The sequence below is a fragment of the Diadema setosum genome, chromosome 8 (genome assembly GCF_964275005.1).
Source record: "Diadema setosum chromosome 8, eeDiaSeto1, whole genome shotgun sequence".
Classification (NCBI taxonomy): domain Eukaryota; kingdom Metazoa; phylum Echinodermata; class Echinoidea; order Diadematoida; family Diadematidae; genus Diadema; species Diadema setosum.
In genome coordinates, this window is record NC_092692.1 from 26582503 (window position 1) to 26607235 (window position 24733).

Consider the following 24733-nt stretch of genomic DNA (forward strand, 5'->3'; position numbering starts at 1 on the left):
TATTATCATTTTTTTTTTTTTTTTTTTGGTAATCCTAAATCTGTAGTCCCATTCTTACAACAATCTTCTACAGATCGCTTACTATACAACTCCACTTTACACTCCTTTATATTTTGGAGCTTATATCTCATGCCAGCACACGTGCCCAGGTTTTGACCCATCATCTTCCTCTTCCCTCTCCTTCTTCTCTGTCCACCGTGAAGGTAGTCTCTTCCTGCCATTCATTCTACCCTTACTTACCTTTCCTCTTTCCGTCATTACAAGTGAGCTGTCTCATGTTTGTTAATATGTCTTAATAACATTGTGTGTACTTCGTCTCTGCCTTACTTTCTTTGCCTCGTTTTATCAGTTTTGTAATTATAGTTTTTATTAGGGGACTGCAGACTAAAAGCAGTCCCCTAGCAGTTCCCTCCATTACCAACCATTTCCCTGTATTTGTCTTGAAATTATAAAATTGTATCATGTATTATTGTTCAGTTATTGTTCTTTTTTCATTGCATTTTGTATCATATTATAATATAATGTGTATTCATATGTTGTAATTGGGTGTTGGAAATCAAATAAACCAAACGAAACGAAACGAAATGAAACTGAACCCTGTTTATAACACCAGTATATCTCGAGATATCTTTGCAGATATTATCAACATTTCCAAGAGAGTTCATTATCAAGGGTAATAATCTAATGTCTTTAAAAATCCCCTGACAAAAATCCCCTGACAACCATATTTTACTCATACCAACTGTTTTTTTTTTTTCATAAAAATAGAATTCTGAAAATTCCAGACCTATTTTATTACAATCTCGGAATTTTCATGTATAAACTAACAACTAATGAATTACCATGTATTTATATCCACATGTTCAAAAGGAATCGCTCTATCCACTGTTATCCCACTCGCCAGAGTGACGCCTATCACCTTCCCCGTACTCGCACTATTTTTGCAAAGAAAACAATTATATTTACTGGACCCAGATATTGGAATGACCTCCCTCAAGATATCACTTCTTCCTTATCTTTATTCACCTTCAAACGCAAATTAAAACAGTTATTACTTAGTGGATACACACTAACCAAGCTTTTAGTAACTTTTTTTTTTATACTCCCAGTCTTTTGTCCTTGTCCGCAGCACCAAGTTATTCAAGTTATTTGATGGTACCGATACATCTTTTAATATATAGCATTTTTGTTCAAACACTACGAGATCCGTATACTGGTTTGTGCGATATCTATGTGGTTCGTTATACGACTTATCGATCCTTGTACTGGTATAATTTTAGTTGGTCAAGACAAACATATCCGTTCTCCGTGTAATTATATGCCTATGAACTCGGGAACCTACAGTTTTACAAGCTTTAAAGCTTTATGTAGGCCCCATCATATTTCTTTTACTTACTTGTGACATCTTCATTGTGTCAAGTATATATATATATATGTTATATATATATATATATATATATATATATATATATATATATATATATATATTTGTATATATTTTGTATTCTTGTTTTATTGTCAATAATTTTGTAATCTCATCATTGAGAAAATGGAAATGGAAATATGAAATAAATTTGAATTTGAATTGAATTAGATGCTTGATTGATTGATTTGAATTTATTTCCACTTTGTGTTCACAAAAGTAAGAAACAAACATATCTGAGTTACAATGATTATTACTATTACGATATTTTTTTTTCATTTTTTATGGACAAATGCAACAAATGTTGGATTCTTCCGATATTTCAAAGTTTGCAAATCCCAAATTCTAGAACTGGTTGATGGAGATGTGTTTTTGCCATTTTTTTTTTTTTTTTTAACTGAGTGAGAGGGTATCATCCCATCATAATTTGCACTGTTTCTTGAAGACAAGCGGGACATCAAAAATCAAAGGTTTTCTTATGGACTATAATACGTCGCAAATTGATGAAAAGACATTCTATTATGTCTGCTTGATATGCTCAATTCATTAGAGCCAAATTCGTAAGGAAATGTAATTTATCGCTCGAACATGAAGCGTCGAGGGTGTCTTCATCAGAGGGGAACGCCATCAGGATAATAGCGCCACCTCTTGGACGAAACCGTATACTAGTAGTCTCTAGCCTTTGAGCCGGTCGGGAACATTCGATCATATCATTTTGTGTCATGTTCACAGAGATCGAAATCCAGAATAGAGTCATTGGAACTCTTAATGTCTATGCATAGCGTTTTCGTGGTTGTTGTTGTTGTTGTTGTTGTTGTTGTTGTTGTTGTTGTTGTTGTTGTTGTTGTTGTTGTTGTTGTTGTTGTTGTTGTTGTTGTTGTTGTTGTTGTTGTTTTATGAAGGAAAAGCAGAAGAAGAAGAAGAAGAAGAAGATGAAGACGAAGAAAAGTGATGGGACCCTATCAGTGCTGATATCAAAATGGTCAAAATACTGCAGTATTGATAAATCAAACCATATCATTTTTAAAACTTTATCAGTATGTGTCCATGAGGGAGCTCATGATTTATATATATCTATGTTATAGAGGATTTCATTTCCCATGTTGACGGCGACTACTTTTTTGTGTGTGTTTTGTGTGTGTTTTTTTTTTTTATCATCATCCCACAAAACCTTTATGGCAAAATAGGCCCTTAACTGTTCTCTCCATGTCAAAGAATATTTTGTGTGGTAACTATGTTACATTTCCAACACTAAAATGTTATTTTTATGGCATGGATGATGAATCTCCAGAATTTCGAAAAGTAGATTATTTGTACGACAAGAGAAAAAAATATTACGGCCAGTCCGTTGTTATAAGTGCAATCAGCGTAATTTACAGCACTATTTATTGATTTTCTATTTAGTTTAATCTAAAGAAAAAGAAATAAATACCTGGTTGATCAAGGCATACATAGTACTTACGCTGTTCTGCTTGAAATCCCCACCACAGGGGGTTACCCCTGATGGACCCATCATAGCAAGAGCTGTAAGACAACCCCATTAGACTGGACCCCGACCCCCTCCCCCACCCATTCGAGAATGCTACGGGGCCTATTATATTTTTGATAAAGATTTATCCTCTAGTGATTGGTTGAAAGAGCTTCACGTGATTACAATTTTCAGCTGTGTCAGAGTGTTGTCAGTTTCACACTCCGTGGCGTACTACAAAGTGTATTGATTTTGCAAAATGATGTCACTTTTATGACATACATCCAACTAGTAGGACCTTGTATTATACATGTACTATTGGTGACATGATGACACAAAGCATTTGTGACATCACAAAGCACTTCTGACACCGCGCACCATGTTTCTGTGAACTACTCAGTATCACAACAAAACAATTGTGACGTCACAAAGCAATTCTGATATCTCGCGCTGCTTCGTACGGTCAAGTAGGATCCTCCCCAACATCACATCCACCACGTCCCACACGATTTGTCGCCTCACATTTCCCCCTGTTTGATTCAAAATATAAACAAATAGGCACTGCCTAATTTCGAGCTTCTGGTTAAAACTATATAAGCCTCGTGCTGCCTCGGTGCCTCCAAAAGTCCTACTCACTTCGTGGCTGTATCCTGAAGTGAATAGTACTATTTTGGAGTCACCTCTGCCCAGAACTCTCAAGACAAAGTTATATAGGCCTACATTTCTATACTATGTCCAGAGCTATTAAACCATACTTTGTACTTCTACTAGTATCACTGCACTGGACGTTATACCACCTTTTCTCCTTCTATTTCCTTCATGATTATTGATGCAAGATCAAGTCATGTTATAACAAACTTTAGCGTGCTTAACTGACAAGACTGCTGCCGAAGCAGCTGTCCAAGATAAGACATTTTCATGAATAGAGTCATTTGCGATCGAGTTGGTATTGAGAACTTCAGAAATATTTCACTCCGGCAGTGGAAGTTCCTCATTCGAAAACTACATTATACTATAACTGAATTATCATGCCTGATTCCCTCTCTGTAAATCATATCAGACTATTGCAACACAACAATAATTTGAATCTGAAGGTTAATTTTTTTTAATTCTTTTAAATTTTATGTCATCAAAAGGATTAAGAGGAACTGCACATGAACATGATTCAGAAAGTGCTGTGTGTAGGCCTATATGGGTTATTACTGCTTTGTTACTATTGCTGATATTGCTGCTGCTGCTGCTGCTGTTGTTGTTGATGATGATGATGATGATGATGATTACAATTATCATTATATTCATGAGGATGATCACTGGGTGGCCCGACCGCTTTAGCCTTCCTTGATCAAAGCGTTTGAACGTCCCAACTCCCTCCGCGCATGTATTGTAATGCAGTTTATCGAGTAACTCATAGGGCCTAATCTGAAGAATTATTGACCGAGGATTACAGGATCTACCTCTCCTCGTACCCAGATGATGATGATGATGATGATGATGATGATGATGGTGATGATGGTGGTGGTGGTGGTGATGATGATGATGATGATGGTGATGATGATGATGATGGTGGTGGTGGTGGTGGTGGTGATGATGATGGTGAATGATGACAATGGTGATGATGAATGATGATGTTGATGAGCTGGTAGTCTTTATACTGGTCTTTTCCTCCTTTTGTTACACTTCCTATCCCTTTAATAACCCGATATAAATACATAAGGCCTACTATAGTCTTTAGTGCACATTTTACCAGCATCTCCATTGACTAGCCCTTAGCCGACGAAATGATATGCGGGTCGTGCTTTGCTTGTGTTTAATCAAATGAAATAAATTGTCTGAACTAAGGCTAGCACAAACAGACTATTGTATGGGGAGTCGTCGATCCGCTCCGTGTGTACGGTACGGTAACGTATTGTACGTGTTATAAAGATACAGTAATCGTCATTGTCGCCAAGTCATCCGTGTTGCGAAATAGGGAACGCCGTGTAGACTAGACTAGACCTTTCTAGATCTAAGAATCGTTGAATTTGTCAGAGCATTATACGTCAAACACGGAACTGAAGTCGTCAATGGCATACTAAACCACGTGAACCCAGGCTGCTTATTAACGTGGAAGGTTTCTACCATAACCAGAATCGGTGAAAAATGGCTGAGGCTGTGTGTTCCGCCAATCACAGATTTCATGGCGGATGGAAGGTAAGAATAATTCATGTCAAGTACAAAACACAAAGCTATAGATCTAGACATTGATAGAGACGAGTGATCTGATGGTGTACATATTGTGTAAAATTAATCTAGATTGTAATCAGGAACATAACACCTCGTACACAATTAAACAACGAGTCAACGGATTCATCACCAGAATCATCAGTCAAAGTGAAGTTTGGATTGACATTTTTTTGTCATAGTTTTGTTATGGAAGTCTATAATGGACTCACAGAGTCCTACATGTCATTGCAAAAGAAGCAGATTGATTCTTTGTTCAAAATTACGATCGTGCGATATGTGAGTACCAGGGTACTGGCTATGGCCTCCTAACATGTCATATGGGGCTTCCCCCTGCAGTCACAGTGGGAGTGGTGCCCTCCATTAGGCCTACAATACAGACTGAATAGTGGCACAGGGAAAAAAAAATCCACCTCCACCAGCAGCAGCAAGCAGCATTTGTACACAGCTGACCTATGTGTTGATATGTTCTTTGGGTTGTTTTTTTTTTTTCTTCTTCTTCTTCAGTAAGACTTAAAGGGACTGTACAGTACTGGTTGAGGTGGGGATTCATGTTTTGAACATTCCTAAGTGAGATAATGAAAAGCCTCTTATGAAATATGAAAGAGCATGTAATTTTAAGAAGGATTCGTGCGTTTATTTGATGAAAATTGGTTTTCAAATGGCTGAGATATCCAAAAAGTGCTAATAATAAAAGGCGACGTGCCACAACTTTATTAGGATCTCTTTGTTTCACCTTGTTTTTGGATATCTCGGCCATTTCAAAACCTATTTTCATCGAATAAAGTTTTGATACCCCTTAGAACTGCATGCTCTTTGATATCTCATAGAGTGGTTTCTGAATTAGACTGAATATCTCGCAAAACGTTAAAAGCTAAATCCTCACATCGACCAGAAGTGTACACACCCTTTAAAAACCTCCATGTGGACAGCTTGGTAAAACGTTTTAACTTGTAATATTGTGCAAAGTGGTAACATTAGACAGAATAGATGCCTATCTAATTTAAGTAGTTTTTGATAAGAGCAAAATTCAGAAGCTGCCTTGAGTTTGACTCCAGGCTAAATGAGATAGAAGTCTAGTCGATCTCGGGAGCATTCAAATCGGTAATCCAGGCCCAGGGCTAGTTTGTAGGTTATACAGTAAGGGCCACTGGCACTGGCCATGCCCACTTGTGACTTCAAATCAGCACTTAATTGTAAATAGGGCCTACTACAGTTATAAGTATACAAATAGATATTGCACTTGCAGGATGGCCCACATCTTGAAATATTAGCTTGTCGTGAATTAAAGATAGACTACATGCTATACAGTAAATGTACATAATTTGTATGTTTGTGAGTTAAGTAGGGCCTATGCATGCAGAAAGTTGTGAATGAGCAGCACCGTGTGCACATGTGACCCATTCTATTTCCCTATGCATCTGGCCTTGCTTACGACTGTAAATGAATTATTCATGACCTAGGTATGACAAGAATTTCATCATGAAGAAGCTTAAATATATTATGTGAGAGTACTGTACCATGGTCTGTAGACTAAAATATATTGATAAGCTATGTCATTTTGACCCCAAAACTCTTGTAAATTGCCCAGTAGTTTCAATAGTTGCAGTTTAGTATGATTGTTTTGATAGGTTGTCTTTGCAGCTTTCCTTCATTGTTTGGCATATGTTTATGTACTTACAATATACTAATTAAATGCGTAATTCTCTCCTCCCCCCCCCCCCCCCAAAAAAGAAGGCATTTAGCATTTCCATGATTGCTATGTACATATGTACACACCACACTGTAGGTCTAACCCATACGGTGGATAGTGGAGGTGATGTCTCTAGAGCTGTATGTGTGTGTGTGTGTGTGTGTGTATGTATGTGTGTGGTGTGTGTGTATGTGTGTGCGTTTCTTTTAGTCATTGTACAAACTGGCTTCTGACCATCCCTTATCCAGAGGGGAAACAAACAGCAACAAACAAACAAACAAACAAACAAACTTATTTTTAGCCAGGAGACAAGTTAACAGCTTAAAATAATGAATCCTTCTCCCTGCTTCCTTTTGCAGATTGTTGGAATTGATGTGAAAGCGAAAGATGCTTCCAACAGTCATGCGAGCGGCCTTGAAGGGTAGGTATTGCATATCAGAGAAAAGATGTGGAATTTCTCTCTCATGTTCTCTGTCATGGTATTTGTACGTTGTTTGCTGCAAATGTTTGATGGTGCTTACCTGGCTTACTGGAGCCTGCTAAAAATACAGTCACCACTGCTTAATCGGAATCACCTGGGGATAAAAACATCGACCCGATTAAACAACTGTCCAGATTCCAATATTTTGAAATCATATTCATGTTTATGCTACACACACTTGAATATCACTTACAAGCTCAGATGATGTCAGCGCCACAATGCACAAATTTGTCACCCAGTCTCTTCATGGTCAATTTTGATGTTAAATTGTTGTTTGTTTGTTTTTTATAATCTTGTAAAATGGTTAATATGCACTTCAAACAGAAATTCCATCATATTGTATCATCACCTTGATGAACATTACAAACAATAACAACAAAGTAACCATCATCAGTAAGTAATGTATACCCTCCTCCCCCATAGAAAAGCTTCTCATTTATTGTTTCTGTGTATCACCTTGAATTAAGATACACTGTACTTGTATTTTTCTTTTTTAGTTTCCATGACTGGTGAAGGCATTTTTGTTTTTTCCTTTAAATATCCATGGCTACATTCTATTTCATACATTTTATCTGCTACACAGAGAACTTCTATTGACTACTCAGTTCAAATGCATGATATATGGGATTGGGGTGTAACCCCATACAGTGTATGATTCAGTTTGCTGCCATTTTGAAAGTTGGAGTTGCACACTGTCCGCTAGTCTTGTGTTTCTGAAAAGAAGAAGAAGAAAAGAAACACATTATTTTCATTCACTCTATGTATTTAGATTTTAGGACTTTTCGAGGGAGGTGACTCAACTACAGGATATATTCCTCTTGTTTCATCAGAAATATTTCTTTCCTGATTCCTTGGTGTTCTAAGGAACAAATGACTGCTTTCTCTAAAAACGAGTACAAGAAAAAAATATATCATGGATGACTTAGCATTTTTCTCTTTGAATTTCATCTCTCCATGGTGCAATGGTTATTCATGATTCACGGTGTGTGTAGACCTTTAGCAACTGGAGTAAAGTTGGTATTCAGTATTATAAAGATTACCAGTTCAAGGTTCAAGCCAAATTATTTTACATATTAAAGCAATGTGTAGGCTGTGAGACAGTTTTTGGAACCGTTATGAATTTTAGTGTGAGATTCATAACCTTTTCTTGCAATGTAAGAGGACAAATATTCCAAATCAAATATGGGGAAAAGTCACTCTTACCAAAGCTCCTTCAAATAAATTTGTGACTTTGCAGTTTTGGGGTAATCAAAAGTAACCACAGTAGACATGTATTTAATCATATCTCCTTTAAAAAAAAAAAAAAAAAAAAAATGGGTGCTTATTGCCTAAGTGCTGTATTTTTATCTCAAAGGACAAGTTCACCTTCATTAACATAAGGATTGAGAGAATGTAGCAATATTAGTAGAATGCATCATTGAAAGTTTGAGGAAAATCAGACAATCCGTTCAAAAGTTATGAATTTTTGAAGTTTTTGTGCAGTCACCGCTGGATGAGAAGACTACTGCAGTGTATGATGTCACATGCGTACAACAATGTAAGGAAAATGTATAGAGAATTTCACAAAATGTCATCTTTTGAAAAAAACACACATTCCCTTGACTTGTTACTGACATATACAGTATTATGGGTAATATTATTCCCATTGCCTTCAGAAAGAGGCAAGTAAAGTGCTCTTTTATTATGCGAAAAAAGTGAAAATATGTTGATTTTTTTTTACATTTTCTTTATACTGTTGTACTCATATGACATCACGAGCCTTAGAAATCTCCTCATCCAGCGGTTCCAACACAAAAATTTTGAATATTCGTAACTTTTGCATCGATTGTCCAATTTTCCTCAAACTTTCACTGATGTGTTCTACTAATATTGCTGCATTCTCTCAATCCTTATGTTAATGAAGGTGAACTTGTCCTTTAAAGACAAGTGCTACATTGTACATGTTCCAGAGTAAATGAAATTCTGTCTGATGATATGATCAATCTAATTTTACTATTTTTTTTTAAATTAAGAAAATCCCAAAACAAAAATATGAACTTTATTCGAACAGCAATATTACTTTCAATACTTTTGGTATGAACCTATTGATTTCAGTGCCTTTGTTATGCTTGGCAAAATCAATGTAAATAAAAACATGAACTGTGTCATCCAGTATTTATTGTCATTAATATTCTTACTTTAACTTTTCTTGATTTGGAGAAATGTTTAATCTGTAATAACAAGTATATTATAAAACACAATCTTGGAGGTAGAGTTAAGTGAACCTTCCATAGCTGTTTGGAAGAATGGAAATGAAATACATTTTATATTTATATTTTCATTCATTGTTTTTATGTGAATGCTAGTTTTTATCATATTTTTTATTGATAAAATGATATTGATATCCTCTGTGTATTTTTGCCACAGTTTCTGCACAAAAACTTATCTATCCGATGAAATGTGTGTTGATGTACATACTAACCTTATCAAGCACATTGTATTAATTGCATCAAATACATATGAAGAGTTTGTTCGCAAAAACCGATAAGTCCATTTTTGAAGATTTTGAAGTACAGTCTCTGTCATAAAGTACAAAATAATACCTATTAAATGATATATTGGTCATTACGTATAAAGCTATATTTTTGAAGTTATGGCCAAAAGAAGCAAACATTTTCTTATTATTCTCTTTATTTTTCTTGACCTTAAATCTCAAATATCTCCATTTGGTAAATATGGACTTATCGGTTTTTGCAAACAAACTCTTCATATATTCACAGTATTTTTTTCTTCCCCTGAAGTTGTGTTATGTACCTGGTATGCTCAAAAACTGTCAACATCTGAGACTTGAGAGTTGCTCTAAATCCTAGTGGAATGCTTGATTTTCATGTTTCCCATTGCAATATATTCTTTGTAAGGAGGAAAGGAGAAACCATTAACAGCTACCAAATATTTCTTTGGGTACATGTTATCTTTACTGAAAACTGAAACCAGTGTGTTTAGTAGTAGTACACAAGGCTGCAAATATAGCAAGTACTATATTTATATGGCTGGAGTCATTTCCCAGAAACCACCTTTAATAGTCAGAGAGCTCTGTCTTGTGCAGTCTAGCTTACTGTTAAATGGCTATAGAAGCTTACATTGGTTCTGATACATCATTTCCATTCAAATGATGGTGTGTATCACAGTGTATGCAATGAGTCTATCTCTGCATACTTCTCCCTCTTTCTCTATTAATCTAGCCATTTTTACAAGGAAGCAACACATCTTTCCATCATTGAAGGACAGTAATCATTAACTCTTAATGTGCTTGTAAAAATATTAATGATGTATTTCTAGGATGGTATGTAATGTAAATTTCTGTGAGAGTGGTTAGGAAGAAATACATTGTGCTATACAGATTAACATGGTGACTCCAGTCTATCAGTATTTTTGTAGATTACTGAAAGTGCCATACAACTGAGTGCCAAACATGTGCAAGCATTCAATAGCAGTGGTAACACATATGAACTTGCTTTTATAATAGCAGGCAATGTGATGAATTACGTGTCATTTAGAAACCTGCAGACTGAATGTTCCAAATATATATCAGGGTAGATGCATGTGTGCGCACTGCCTGGCACCGCTGATAAATCACGTGTCCAGGTTCTACGATGCAGACATGTAGACGTACACATACTGCTGATGATGAAATGTCTTCAGTTTTGGGCATTTTGCAATAGGATGAATAATTTCATAGTTATGGCCCAATGCTTAAGAGAAATTCTTTTGACCCCACAAAGCTGTTATCACGCTAACTTTTGTCCCGTGTACAATCGTTTGCCAATCTGCATGACAAAGGAAGTGTGTATTCAATGTGTGTTTGGCATGCAAGTGAACTCTGATCTCACTTCCATTCTGCCGCGCACACACACTCCCTCGTGGGCTACAAAGGTTGTACAATATCTTTGGCTGGCAGAATATGATGTGCTTTTGTCCCATGGGGTCTAAGTGACGGGTTGTGAGTTTCTACACGTACATGTAACTTGTAATGAGGCAGTGATGTCAGGCTACTTTGTCCACACCTAGAGTAATGATCTGTTACTGTACAGTCGGTCAGGAATTTTGGTAGCAATGAATCTGGGTATTTCTGATATTTGTAACTTGCCCACTCGAGCAAAGGAATTCCAACTATCTTTTTATTCACAATTCACTCCATTCAATTCTATTTCATTTCATTTTTTTTTTTTTTTAAGGGGTTGGGGTGGTCTTTGTCCTTATAAGTCTCTTTGACTGTCTCATGCCCTCTAACATACAAATATAATATTCTGGGTTTATTATTGGGCTCATATTGGCATCATAACTCATTACAAGCGTAATGAGATACTTTGTCTTAAGATATCTTGTAGTACAATGTATTTTAATACATACACATACCAAATGAAATACTATAAAACAATGAATAATGAGAATCATAATCAAAATATTCAGCTTCAATCCGCCAAAATGTGGTTACTGGGATGCAATGGATTATTTCACCAGCTCTGATCACAGACCCATCCCATGGGTGCTTTGCCAATTTTCATGAATGAGCTCCATAGGTACATGCAGTGGTAGGCATGGCAGTTAATTTGCACAGTACTGTACAGTGTACATGTAATAATGTGAGGGAACTATACTGAAGGCTAATTCTACTCTAGAAATGAGGACATATACTGTATGTATATACTATGATATGCTACATGCTGTGATTGTGGTAACACATGTGCCTGGCAACACATGTAGAATTCTTTCTGCAGCTTACACACGAGAAGGCGACATATAAGGCTTTTGGTAATATGAAATTGGATAATACATGACCTATACATTATTCTACATTTATTTTGTTGTGTTTTGCTTGCCTAAAACAGTGTGGAATTTCACCTCAGTGATACCGGAGACATAATATGGAAGCTCCCCCAAGGGTTGGCTGAAGTTCCCTTCTTTGTCTCCAACTTTGACCTCTATGAAGTGAGTACAAACATGAATTCAGGGTCCTCGTATTATGTGGAAACTAATCTCCTAGAAAAGAAAATAGCACAGTTTCCCTTGCATGTCGTGATGAGTACAGAGAAGGCATTACACTCTATTGTGTGACAGTTTTGACTTTTACAATATTGCATATAAACCAAAACTCCTCTAATTTTATAGTTTTTCTTTAGTTTTATTCATTCTTGTTTTTCAGTTGTGTAACTTACAGCAAGATTTTTGTAATTAGTATACATTGTTATCAGGATAGAGTGAATGAAATGAGGTGTATAGATTGGAGAAATATCAGGAAAAATCACACAAGTCACAAATACCAGTTTATAGCAGTCGCCACCCCACTGTAAGGTGCTGTATGTGTACAGTGCGTATGTCAAGGAAACTCATGCAACAGGCCATATCCACCAAGAATCTCGATTCTAGTTTTGTTTCAAGCTTTTGCATATATTCAGATGTCATATCTATTACACGCAGGTGAAATTTGGTCAGGCCAGAATGGTTTGCGAAAATAGAACTTCTTCCATCAGAATGACTTTACAGTATCGTACAGAGGGGATATCGAGTTGTTTGTGAGGATTACTGCTCTGCTTCAATGTAAGAATGTTTAGAGTTGGTCTCTAGATTTGTAGCACAGGTGGCAGGTGTTCTTGCAGAAGTTGCTGGAGGTGTGCATTTTTTTTTTCATCATTGAATAGTCATACAGAGCTGACAGTTAGGATGACATTGCTTGAAAAATATTCACTTTGACATCTCTCTGAATGAATCTGTGTGAGATTATTGGCTTTTCTTTTTTCCCTGTGTTGTAAATGCAGATTACTGGAACGAAAATTCAAAGTATTAAATTTGTTGGCAGCCAGAGCGGAGACAAGATCGAGATGCAGGTAAAGTGTGTTGAGTATTGATAATGAAAATAACAGTCAGTTCTTCATAGGGCAGTTCATTAAGCATGCAAATTAGTATGCAAATGTATGCAGTGTCCACAAGAAAGAATCCTTGTAGAGAGAGTGGCATGAAGGCATTGTGCTGCATTTGCCATGGGTCAGCACACAAAAGAAGCAACCCCAAAACTGCACTCTGTCATAATTTTTCACATACTCTGATCTGTGTGTCATATATTTTGCGAGGTTTTTATTTTCACGAGTTGGGTGCTATTCGCAAATTTAACAGTGCACAAAATTATTAAATCTGACCTTGCCATGAATGTGACGTGCAGGCATGTCTCCCTTTATTATTGAATTTAAACCATCGCAAAAATGTTGGGAAATTTACATTTTCAAAAAAAATAAGACTCGCTAGAAATTGTATGGCATATACAGTACTTGGCCAGGAAATACAAATGACACTATTAGCGAACCATTTAAATGTCGACAGAAAGAAGAACAGAATTGATGGGGCAACGTTGATATAAGTGGAATTAGGAAGCAGCATTTCCAGCGTTCTTGGTTTAGAAACCAATGCGTAATGTAGAGGAAGATTTATGTCCTTTGCATTATGGCAAGTGAGGACACGGTCAATGAAAGATGTGCACTCATGAGATGTTTTATGATTGCTTTGAAGGGTTTGAGAGTGGCATGTAAGACCAGGCAACACTGGTGAATTTTTCGCATGATTGTGGAAATGTTACGGGGGTAGACAGAGCAGTCTCCCTCTCCGATGCATGTTCTAATTAGGTTACATGATTAGATATGCAGCAGAGTGTAATATCCAGATTATGCCATCGGGATTGATCCAATAATTGTCTTCCCTTCTTTCTGTTTCTATCTGACCAACTGTCTCTTTTTAAAAAATAATACATCTATCTGTACTTCAGTTGTATTTAGATCAGGCTATCAGCCTGTGTATCTACAATATGTAGGTCCTATGTATGTATGTATGTATGTATATATGTATGTATGTATGTATGTATGTATGTATATATGTATGTATGTATGTATGTATGTAGATATGTATGTATGTATGTATATATGTATATATGTATGTATGTATATATGTATGTATATATGTATGTATATGTATGTATGTATGTATGTATGTATGTATGTATGCATGTGTATCCAGCTATCTACCTATATGCATCTGTCATATTTTCTTGTATGTGTTTACCAATTTATGTATCTCCCTGTTTGTCCCTATCAATAATGTACGGTACATGTATGTTTCATTCTTATTCATCTGTCGGTCTACCTGCCTATATATCAATTTTCCTTGTATGTCCGTACGTATCTATCCATCTGTCCCATCTATATTTTCATATTATCAAACTATCTGCCTATCCATCTATCTGTCTGTCTGTCACTATTTCTTGTATGGTATGTGTATTTATCTCTGTATCTTTTCCAATATATATTTCATTCTTTCTTATATATCAATCTGTCCACCTATCTATCTATCCATCTGTCACTTTTTCATATGTTTGTATGTATCTTTCTCTTCTGTGTCCATATCTATTCATCTGTCTGTCAATTTATTCATAAATCTGTCCTTTGTATTATGTATATAATTCTATCTTTCCATCTGTCTACGATATACTTCCGATCTATTCATCTGTCAATCATTTACATCTGTATGTATCGATTTGCTACTCCATTTATCTTTCTGTTGGTGTCTGTGTATTCATATGTTATATAATGATAATGATAATGAATAATATAGCGCGTAATACTGATGTTTCTAAGCGCATCAATACACACAAATGTTGGGTGTTTATATTTGTATGGGTATATCCAATTAATTTACATTTTTCTATCCATCTACCCATATCATTGCACATGTTTACAGGCCACACAGAAAAGACCAGACTCGCTGCATCTCAGGTACGAAGATGACTTCACTTTTCAGTGCTCCAAGGTAAGATTGCATCACTGCTAGCTTCCACCACACCACTTTCTTCTGGATTCAATTGATATGCTTGGTTGAAGGCATAAGGGGAAACATTAACCAAAGGGAAAGAGTCAGAGAAGTGCCATATCAATGACAGATAAGCTTCTAGACTCTCATGTCATTTTGTAGAATTGATGCATTCTCATTGAAGGATATGCAAAGATTTGTAGGAGAGTAGTTACTTTCATTGTCTTTGCATTGTCCTAATGATGCTGAATTGTTGTTGGTGTCGTTGTTAGTGTTATTATCATTCATCATCGTCGCTGTCATCTTCTTCATCATTGTCATTGTTATTATCAATAGTAATAATCATATTACTGTTAGTAGTGATGATATGAACAACTTTTTCTAAATCATTCAGGTATTTGTTGTTTTTGCTTCTTTACTTGTGTAAAAATAGTGGGAACTGTCTTGCATTGTTTAGGAGTGTTAGTGTCAGCATACCCCGGATTATTGTAGGTAGGCGCGATGAGTATGTTCAGAAAGCAAGTACAGCGTTGAATTGAGTGGCATGAGAGTGACTCTTTTGGTATTGGTCCTTTTTCGGGGGAAGGGGAAGGGACAGAAACAGGTTTAAAAATTGCACCCATTTGCTGTAGACTGTTGATATGATATACTGTAAAACACAATATTTTCGTGGCATGAAATTTTTCGTAAATTGGAGCAGACGGCCTTATTCGCAGCACGAAATTTTCGCAAGTTGCCTCTAACATTCAATGCATATATTGTAGACAAGAACATTTGTGTGCATTTTGAATTCGCGAATCTTGGCTCTCGCGAAATTAAAGTGCACGCGAACATTCCTCGTTTTACAGTAATCAAAGCAGAATTAGGGATGGAATTTTATGATTCATTTGTATGTCATCTGTATCACATCACTCTTCTAAAGACTGCACGAAATTTAATGCTTCTCTCCTCAGGTATGGAAGATAGAGCGTGCCATAGAGGCCCCATACAGTCTCCAGAGTGCCCTACATATCGGATTCTTCTCAGATTTAACCATCAGAGCGGACAGTGGCAAAGAGGTAAGGTAATGTATGTGTGTGTGTGTGTGGGGGGGGGGGGGCAGGATAGGAATGGGGTAGGGATGGGGTGTGGAGGGGGAGGGGTGGGGTGGGGATGGGAGAAAGGGAAGGGAAAGAGGGGAGGTGTGCTTATCATACTATGAATTCATTGGTATTCAATTAATTGATAATTCAATATTTAATATCTGCAGAAAGGATTTACCTCTCATATGTCCGTGTGAGGAGACCAATGGTAGGTGTAGTTATGACTGAAAGGGGGGGTAGAGGAGTGTGGAAGGGGAGGAGAAAAAACCCTGCTGGACTGATCGAAGCAAAAACCTCTAGATTGAAGTGCTCATCAGAGTTTGAATTCAAGATAAGTTGGTATTGATAATGTAATATTTAATGCCTGCAGGATGGATTCTCTTGTGATTGGACCATTAGAAAGGGCAATAATAGAAAGGAAAGGTAATCCCCAGAAGGGGAGGGACAAGGGAGAGGGGAGAAAAGGGAACTGATGAAGGCCTGACTTTACCAGTCGTGTACCCTCAATACTGTAGCAGTTTTTTGTTTGTTTGTTTGTTTGGTTGTTTTTTGTGATTTGCAGATCAGTTAGAAGCATATGAATGCCCCAAGTCACGAGAGTAAACATACTCACTGAAGTTTACGGCCTTGGATGGAATCCTAATGCTGGTTATCACACATTCATTCCATCTATAGCTGCAAAATACATAAGCATTTTAGTATAAGCTGTACCAGTGTTGTAACTCACCAGGCACAATATGACTGAAGTGGGGTAAAAGTAACAATAGAGGGCAGCATTCATTGCATATCTGTCTCTCTTCACCATACTGTTCTCACTCTCACTCACTCTCTCCCCCTGTCTTACAGTTCACTGTTCATAAGGTAATTCTGAAGGCCAGCTGCCCCCAGCTGGCATGGGACCAGACCCCGCCCCCACTGAGTGGTCACCCAGAGGACGTGCTGACCGCAGTCCTCCACTTCCTCTACACTGAGTGCCTGCCGGAGAGTATCCAGGAGGAGACCGCTCGCCGCTGCCTCGCCGTCGCCAGCAAGCTCCCCGGCTTTGGCCGGCTGGCCAACCTCTGCCAGCTCTACTTGAAGAATGTTGCTGTCAAGAACCGTAAGTGGTGGGGATACCAGGGGGCATTTCATCAAATGTGTTGTCAGCGATTTCTCACTGACAAATTTGCTCTCAGCCAATCAGATGCAAGGATTTCAGTAGCTTGACATAGATGTCAGTGACTGACAAGTTTTTTGAAACGCTGCCTAGAGCTCTGCATTGTGTGTGGCAATGTATATGTGGCACTGAAAATCCTGAACCCTGCTTTCAATTACAGATGTATATGCCGAGACTTTTTTGTTCTTCTAACTGCTGTAAGTCCTCATCTGAGCAACTTTAAAGGGGAAGGCTAGTAACTGATCAGTGGGAATCAGTGGAAATGCTGGGAGATGATTGTGGCAATCCTTATGGGATTCATTTAAGAGTTCATTGTATATCTATTGTTGTGTGAAAATGATTTGCTTCTGAATGGTCTCATATTCAAGTAATGTGCAGTTTAATGCTTCTAGGTTAGCGTCCCTGGTCAGTGACGGAGCATTAATCTGCACATTACTTGAATATGAGACCATTCTGAAGCAAATCATTTTCACACAACAATAAATATACAATGAACTCTTGAATGAATCCCATAAGGATTGCCACAATCATCTCCCAGCATTTCCACTGATTCCCACTGATCAGTTACTAGCCTTCCCCTTTAACATACGACTTCAAAATTGAGGTTGGAGATTTTCTGACAAACAATGTGTGTTATATATTTGGCATTTGTTTGTGAATTTGATTATTGTCTTGTCAACCTTGAGGGAAGACACAAAAAATACCAAAACCATGAGACATAATGGAGAGTGCAAACACAGTCCCACTGATGAAGGATGCCGCCATCAGATTGTGGAGTTGTAGGCATCATATAAATATTTTGGGTTTATCATCATCAGCATTATTATCATGATTAATTGTCAAATAGGCACATCCACTGCTTCAAACAGAATCATGGACATGGAGAAAAGACAGATGATATAAAATGGAACACTTTCTCAGGGAAAGGCAGAGAGAGAAACTCCAAAATATGTGACATTAGGATAATGGACCTAACAGTGAGAGAATTATCGATGGATTCAGCAAACTGATGGCTGATGTGACAATGAGATGGTAATAGGACGGTTGGAATCAAGTGAGATAGAGATGCTGAAGGAAAGTGATTCCAAGTTTCTTAGAATATCCAAGCAGGGATTTTTTTTAATTACCTAAATATCATTGAATTGAAAGTAAAGGTCATGGAAAAGCAAGTGGTAGTTGAGCAGGAAATGATCGGAATGTGAGAGAGGGGAAAAATATCCCATTTTTAAGGATTTTCACCAAGATCCAGGTGGCAGAAAGGATGTAATGCGAGAACATAGATCCTGGTAACATTAGGAAGTAGCCATTAGTGTTTCATTGATATCAAAACAGAGCAAGAACTGATATACATTGTTCTTAGTACCAAATGTGATCTAGAAATTAGTGTTTGTGGGAGTCTACAGTGAGATAGAAGAGTGAGGATTACCATCAAATATTCAAGTTTTGATTGTAAGACATTTCAGTTGCCTATAAGGAGAAGGTGATATGACGAAGACAGTGAAGGAAGTACAAAAATCAGGATGAGCTCTTTTCCTCACAATTGTACTTGTTGACCTGTGGTGTGTGAAAAGAAGAAAACAACTAAAAAACATAAGTAGTGGTAGCTTCCTCTTTGGACTGCCCAATGAATGTCCCATCCAGTTTATACTGTGCTACATGCTAAGAGGCCATTAAATTTTTCTTCAGTTTGATGTAGTGCTCTTTTTAAGAAGAAGTTATAAGCAAGACCACATATTGGGTCTAGGGCAATTATCCCTGGACAATTACACCAGACCCTTCTCCTGACCCTAACCCTAATCCTAATCCTTAACCTAATCCTAACCCTGACCCAAACTCTAACCCTAATCCTAATCTTTACTCTAAACTTATCACTAACCAGTATTTAGCCGGGGGGGGGGGGGGGGGGGTAATTGCCTGATACGCCACAAATTATCAAAGCTGTAGGATATTCTTCTATAGAATTCTAGCTGTAAAATTATCAAAGCTGTGACTGCATGACCTTTTGACCTCTGCCACAGAAATCATCAGCTACATCAATGACATGCACACCTGCGGAGACCGCCTCGCCCAGATCTTCAGCAATAAGACGACCACGATGGAGGGCTCCATACGAATGGAAAATTTCATGGAAGAGCCTGCCAAGCTTGTCTATGCCCTCAAGCAGGCCATACGGGAAGCTGCAATTGGTAAGATCCCAGAGCATCACTACCCACTGAAAGATATGTATTTGTCATAGATCCAGTGCTTATTTGTTTGTTTGTTTGTTTGTTTGTTTGTTTGTATTGTTCCATATTCTACATTTTACAAGTACACTTTTGTAGATCATGTATCAAGAATTGAAATGCAAATAGTCAAATATGAGAAATAAGAGAATTAACATGTGGAATATAGGGACTCTGCATAGAAGCATTGCTTGTCACGAGCGGATTCCTCAAAGCTATTATAAAGTGAATTCTTACATGAAATTTACAGTTCTAAGGAATGCCAAATTATAAAGTGGGACCCAGGGTTGAAGAATGTAACGAGAGGAATGTCTGTATGGTATGTGTAATAACAAACAGGTGGTGGTAATTTAGTAACAAAAATATATTCCAAGAGAAGAGGGAGTCATATTTTGATTCTGGAAGGTCGAATATGCAGGCAACAAATGCCGCCTGAGAAATTGGGGGTGGATGCAGTAATCATGTGTTCATTAAAAAGACAGAAGGAAAATAATGCTAACATACTGCTGTGACAAGACTGGCTATTTTATTGACATTCAGTTTAATCCCCAAAATGTGGTTATAGTGTGAGTTAGACAAAACACTCAGAACTGACAGTGCTGCTTGGGAAGCTGTAGTGATGTCATAAGAATTGAAGGGGATTATGTAGGTCCCTATTCCATGAACGTATATTGTTTTGGTCTTCTGTACCATCAGTGATGAGATTCACATGGTGTGCTGATCAGAGAACGGCATAGCTTACAAAAGTAGAGGAATTATGCATTTTGTGATAAAAGCATCAAATTTGATGTGTATGTAGACTTAGTCATTCTACACAAATTCTGATATTGGGCCACTGCAAATACTGTCCTCAATGGCTGATCGGAGAACACTGTGTCATATGGCAGGGCTGAACATTAGTGGTGGCCCTAAAAATTTATGTCAGGCCACCAAACTTCCCAAAAAGATTATCTTTTGGTTGCCTGATCAGGCAACTTTGAGTCATAATGTTTTCTCTTGTGTCTGGCCACCACCTTTCTCTTATGGGCAACAAATGTTTAATGTAAAGATTTGAGTGGTCCAAAGAGATAAACAGAGTAAAAATTTAGTGTTGAGCCTTGCGTAAGGGTCAGCAATACGTTCCTTTGGGTTTTTCCATGGCAAACCTTCTCCCTCACCCTACTTCTGCCCTCTCTTTCTCCTCAGCTGGAGTCAAGTTTCTCATGGTCTGTGATGTTTTCCAGAAGAGAAAGGGAGAGATGTCCAAGAATGAGAGACATGAGGTCATGAAGTACGTCAAGTCAAGGTGAGACTCGCGTGGATGATTTGTGGAGACTTTGAACTGCCACCATTCCATTGTACACTATATATACACCATGTATTTAGGGAGTTGATCTTATGCGAAACGGGGCTTCAAGACAATTTGGTGAGTGATTATATATTCTTGATTTGGAGCGTAATCATGGATGAAGAAATGTACGTGTGCCCGTCACATTCATGTCGGGATCAGAGTTAATATTTTCGCATGTTGTTAAATTTGTGAATAGCACCCGACTCACAAAATTCAAGAAAATAAAACCCCCACGAAATATGATGCCGTACACAGTATGTCCTTACACAGTATGTCCTTATGTCCTTTTTTCATGTGTATTGTGAAAAAAGAAAGCACTAGATTGTGAGGGAGATCAGCATGTGGTGTTGTGATTGATACCGATCTTGAAGTCAATCAGTGAAAAGGCTTTATTACTTAATACCAAGTTTTTTTAAAAGCATTGTCTGTCAACATGTAGAAAGTTCAGGACATTATGTGTTTCTAGTGCACAGTATGTAAAGATCACCTTGCATATTTGTGACGGCCCATGGAAATTTTGGAAAGTGATACTGAATGAAAAGTGTAGGCTGTGCTCTGGATCTAACATGTGACCGTGCACCACAAAACGAACAAAAAGTCGCACCCCTTGATTTCACGCGAGGACTCAAGAAAGGTGAAGCGGGTCAACCAAGTCAATTTTTAGTTTTCCATATTTTCTGAAAGAGCTATTCTTCTACATTATTCTTGAGTTTGGGATCATGAAATGAATGGGAAAGTGCATTTTCAGTAGTTTTTCTACAACCCTTTTTTTGTAGAGTAGTGAGATCTGGGGGGCGTTTCATCAACGAGTTCGTCGGAGGTTTTCACCGACAAATTTGCTATCAGCCAATCAGACGCAAGGATTTACACTGACAACTGTTAAAAGCTAATGAAATCCTTGCATCTGATTGGCTGATAGCAAATTTGTCGGTGAAAACTCTGACGAACTCGTTGATGAAACACCACCCAGGTATGTCTTAGAGGCCCCTTTTCATTTATTGATAACCCTTTGCAAACTCTTCACTTTCAAGTCTGATAACTTTTGAAAGGATAACACTACTGCTTTGAAAGTTGGCATTAATCATGGACAGAATGTTTTGATAGAGTGTGCTCAATTTCAATTTAATTTGATAATCCCTTCATTGTTGTTGCTCCAGTGGTTTACATCATGTTTTTTGTCCCATTCATCGCACAGCCAGCACAGCTTGGTAAAGATTAAGTGCTTGAATAGACAGATACTTAAGAGCCTCTTTTCTTGGTTCGCACTTTTCCAGAGTGAGCGCTTTCTTTCTAATATTTAGATAGGTTAGGAGTGTCTATTTGAATTGAGTTATACATCATTTTAAAGCTTAGAGTCTGCCCTTTTAGAATCTGCCCTTAACTAAAAATCCATGTCTGGCGACTTTTTGTTTGTTTTGTGGTGCAGGGTCACATAATTATGATATCATAATGAAAATTATGTACAGCATGTATCAACTGTCAATCTTCAGTTTACTATGTGGCAGAAAGTATACCTTACCAGACAAGCAAACTACTTTTTAAGATGTTACATCTCTAATTGTATTTTAAAAAAAGACTGCTTAGATGCAAAGTAATCATGGAATTTTAAACGTGAATAGATAAGAATGCAAAAGGTTCATCCTTGGTCCTAATGGCTCTTTCACAGATTACCCCGATTTGTGGAGCAGCTGTACAAATTTTTTGAGAATTTCCGTGAGCAGCTAACCAGAGATGTGTCCCCGAGCCAGAAGCAAGATGTGGCCGTGTATCTTGTCCCAGAGGTGAGTAGTTTTTATCAGTTTTCATATCATAATTATCATAATTATTCCTTGTCCTGATGTCCTGACAAAAAAAAATGTAAAAGCCTCTCTGAGTTTGGAATTGTTTTCACATATTTAAATGCATGAGATATTACCCTCCCAGATCACTGTTTGAAATCTCTCAAACTTTTAATGTGGAAATGTTGGCAGCCCTGATTTTTGTTAGAAGAATGACAACCAGAATGTTGTCCATGCTAAATGGATATAATCATGCATCTATTTAAGTAACACTGCACAACCAATCAGGGGCATTGAATTCTCTAACTCTTTGCAGTTGGTTGATAATATTTATTTACTGTTAGGTATATTTAATCCAGTCATTTCCTTAGGAATGTGTTTGAGAAAAGGCTGGATTCAAATATACCCAACAGTGATATGAACTTGAAATGAACTATTGAGTGGCGATGATTTTCTGAAAATATCTGTAATGATATGAGAATGTCAATATGGCTATGCTGATGATGAAAATGGAGGCGAGACAAATTGATATTCAATGATGATGATGGTAACACTTGTGGTAGTAATGATGGCAATGATAATGATGACATTGATGAGATTGGAAATGTAGATTATGAGATTAGAACATTTAGAATGATGACACTACTGGTAGGGGTGATATTGCAGCTTACGATGATATTCACTGACTTACATGCTTGACTGTAGCAGGCTAATTCCGACACTGACCCCCGTGAGCCCTCAGGTCATATCACACACAATTCCACACAATGAAGTCATGAAATGTTCATTCAGGGTTGAAGGAGAACATATTTGGTATTATCTATATCCATAAGCTTCATATCACTTTCACACTACAAGTCTCCATTTTAGATTGTGATGAGTTGTATAATAATTTCCCAGCTAGCGGAATTGTTGATGGAAATAACTATAGAAATAGGAGCGACAGCCCTGATTCCTTCTTTTCTTTGCACGGTATGTGACTATATGTGACCCGCTACAACAAAAGGATCCTAAAGTCGCTGACGGCTGAGCAGAGAAAATCGAATTTGAAGTCACATCATCAAAATTGGTCAATACAATCGTATTTCTGTTTTTGGCATAATTTTTTAGTCTAATGTTTTGTCAATCATCTGCCGAATTTTTGAAGCTAAATGATTAAAGAAAAGGCAAGAAATAGCATTTTTCTGGGCCGTGATTTTCTGACTTTCAACGTAACAGAAACGTGTCCGAAAACTTGGATTTAGCGCCCCAACTAGACTCCGCCCCTAGCAACGAGGGAGTGGTCTTATTGGTCAGTGCGTGGCATCCTGATTAGTGAATGGTCGTGCGTAGACCGCTGGCGCTAAGCTTGAATGAACATTGAGGAGGTCGCTAGGAGCATGCCTTCTATTGTCAAGCGGTGAAAACTGTCTCGCCTCCCTTTGATCATGATAGCGTCGGAAGGAAAACTTTGAATGCTACTTTCTCGAAACTCTGATTTCCTCAACCACTTGACATGCGCTTATAAAATCAGCGATATCTCCCGAACCGAGTACTTTTATGGGTTATGTTATATATGAGGTTAAAGAAGAAGAGTAAGGGAATAATGTCATGCCATTTTCAGAAAATTGTCCTCCCCGACTTTCGGATCCTTTTGTTGTAGCGGGTCACATATGGTTAAAGAGTTGATGTGTTATTTTCCCCCCCCCCCCCCTTCAGATGGAACGTTCCTTGGACCTGTCATCAGAGTTGGTTGAGATGCTGAAGAATGCCCTGGAGACTATCCTAAGGGGGTTGAAAGCTAAGGAGAAGAAGAAGAACTCCACTGTGGATTACCTGAACAGGCTGGTCAAAAATGTGAGTTAACATTCATCTAATGCCAGAAAATAAAGGACCTGGCTATATGGGCAGTATTGACTCTGTCCATTTAGAAATTATGTACTGCAGAAGTGGAAACATTGCACAGTCATTTGTTTATTGTCTTTATTGGCTGAGCCAACTTCAGTCGACAAGTGTATTATCAATTTAAGTTTATCACAGCAACAGCAGTGTCAGAAAAATATTTGTTTGG

General features: G+C 37.6%; 1 protein-coding gene across 1 annotated transcript in view; it reads left to right on the forward strand.

The window, feature by feature from the left end:
- The first annotated feature begins 4972 nt into the window (after positions 1-4972).
- LOC140232035 (uncharacterized) overlaps positions 4973-24733 on the forward strand; it is a 42456-nt gene continuing 22695 nt past the window's right edge. The window contains exons 1-11 of the mRNA XM_072312186.1: positions 4973-5081; positions 7164-7225; positions 12154-12253; positions 13081-13149; positions 15047-15115; positions 16069-16173; positions 17044-17296; positions 19372-19539; positions 20761-20860; positions 22572-22686; positions 24382-24519. Coding sequence (XP_072168287.1) covers positions 5031-5081; positions 7164-7225; positions 12154-12253; positions 13081-13149; positions 15047-15115; positions 16069-16173; positions 17044-17296; positions 19372-19539; positions 20761-20860; positions 22572-22686; positions 24382-24519 — 1230 coding nt within the window. The 5' untranslated portion in view covers positions 4973-5030. The remainder of the gene's footprint in view (positions 5082-7163; positions 7226-12153; positions 12254-13080; positions 13150-15046; positions 15116-16068; positions 16174-17043; positions 17297-19371; positions 19540-20760; positions 20861-22571; positions 22687-24381; positions 24520-24733) is intronic.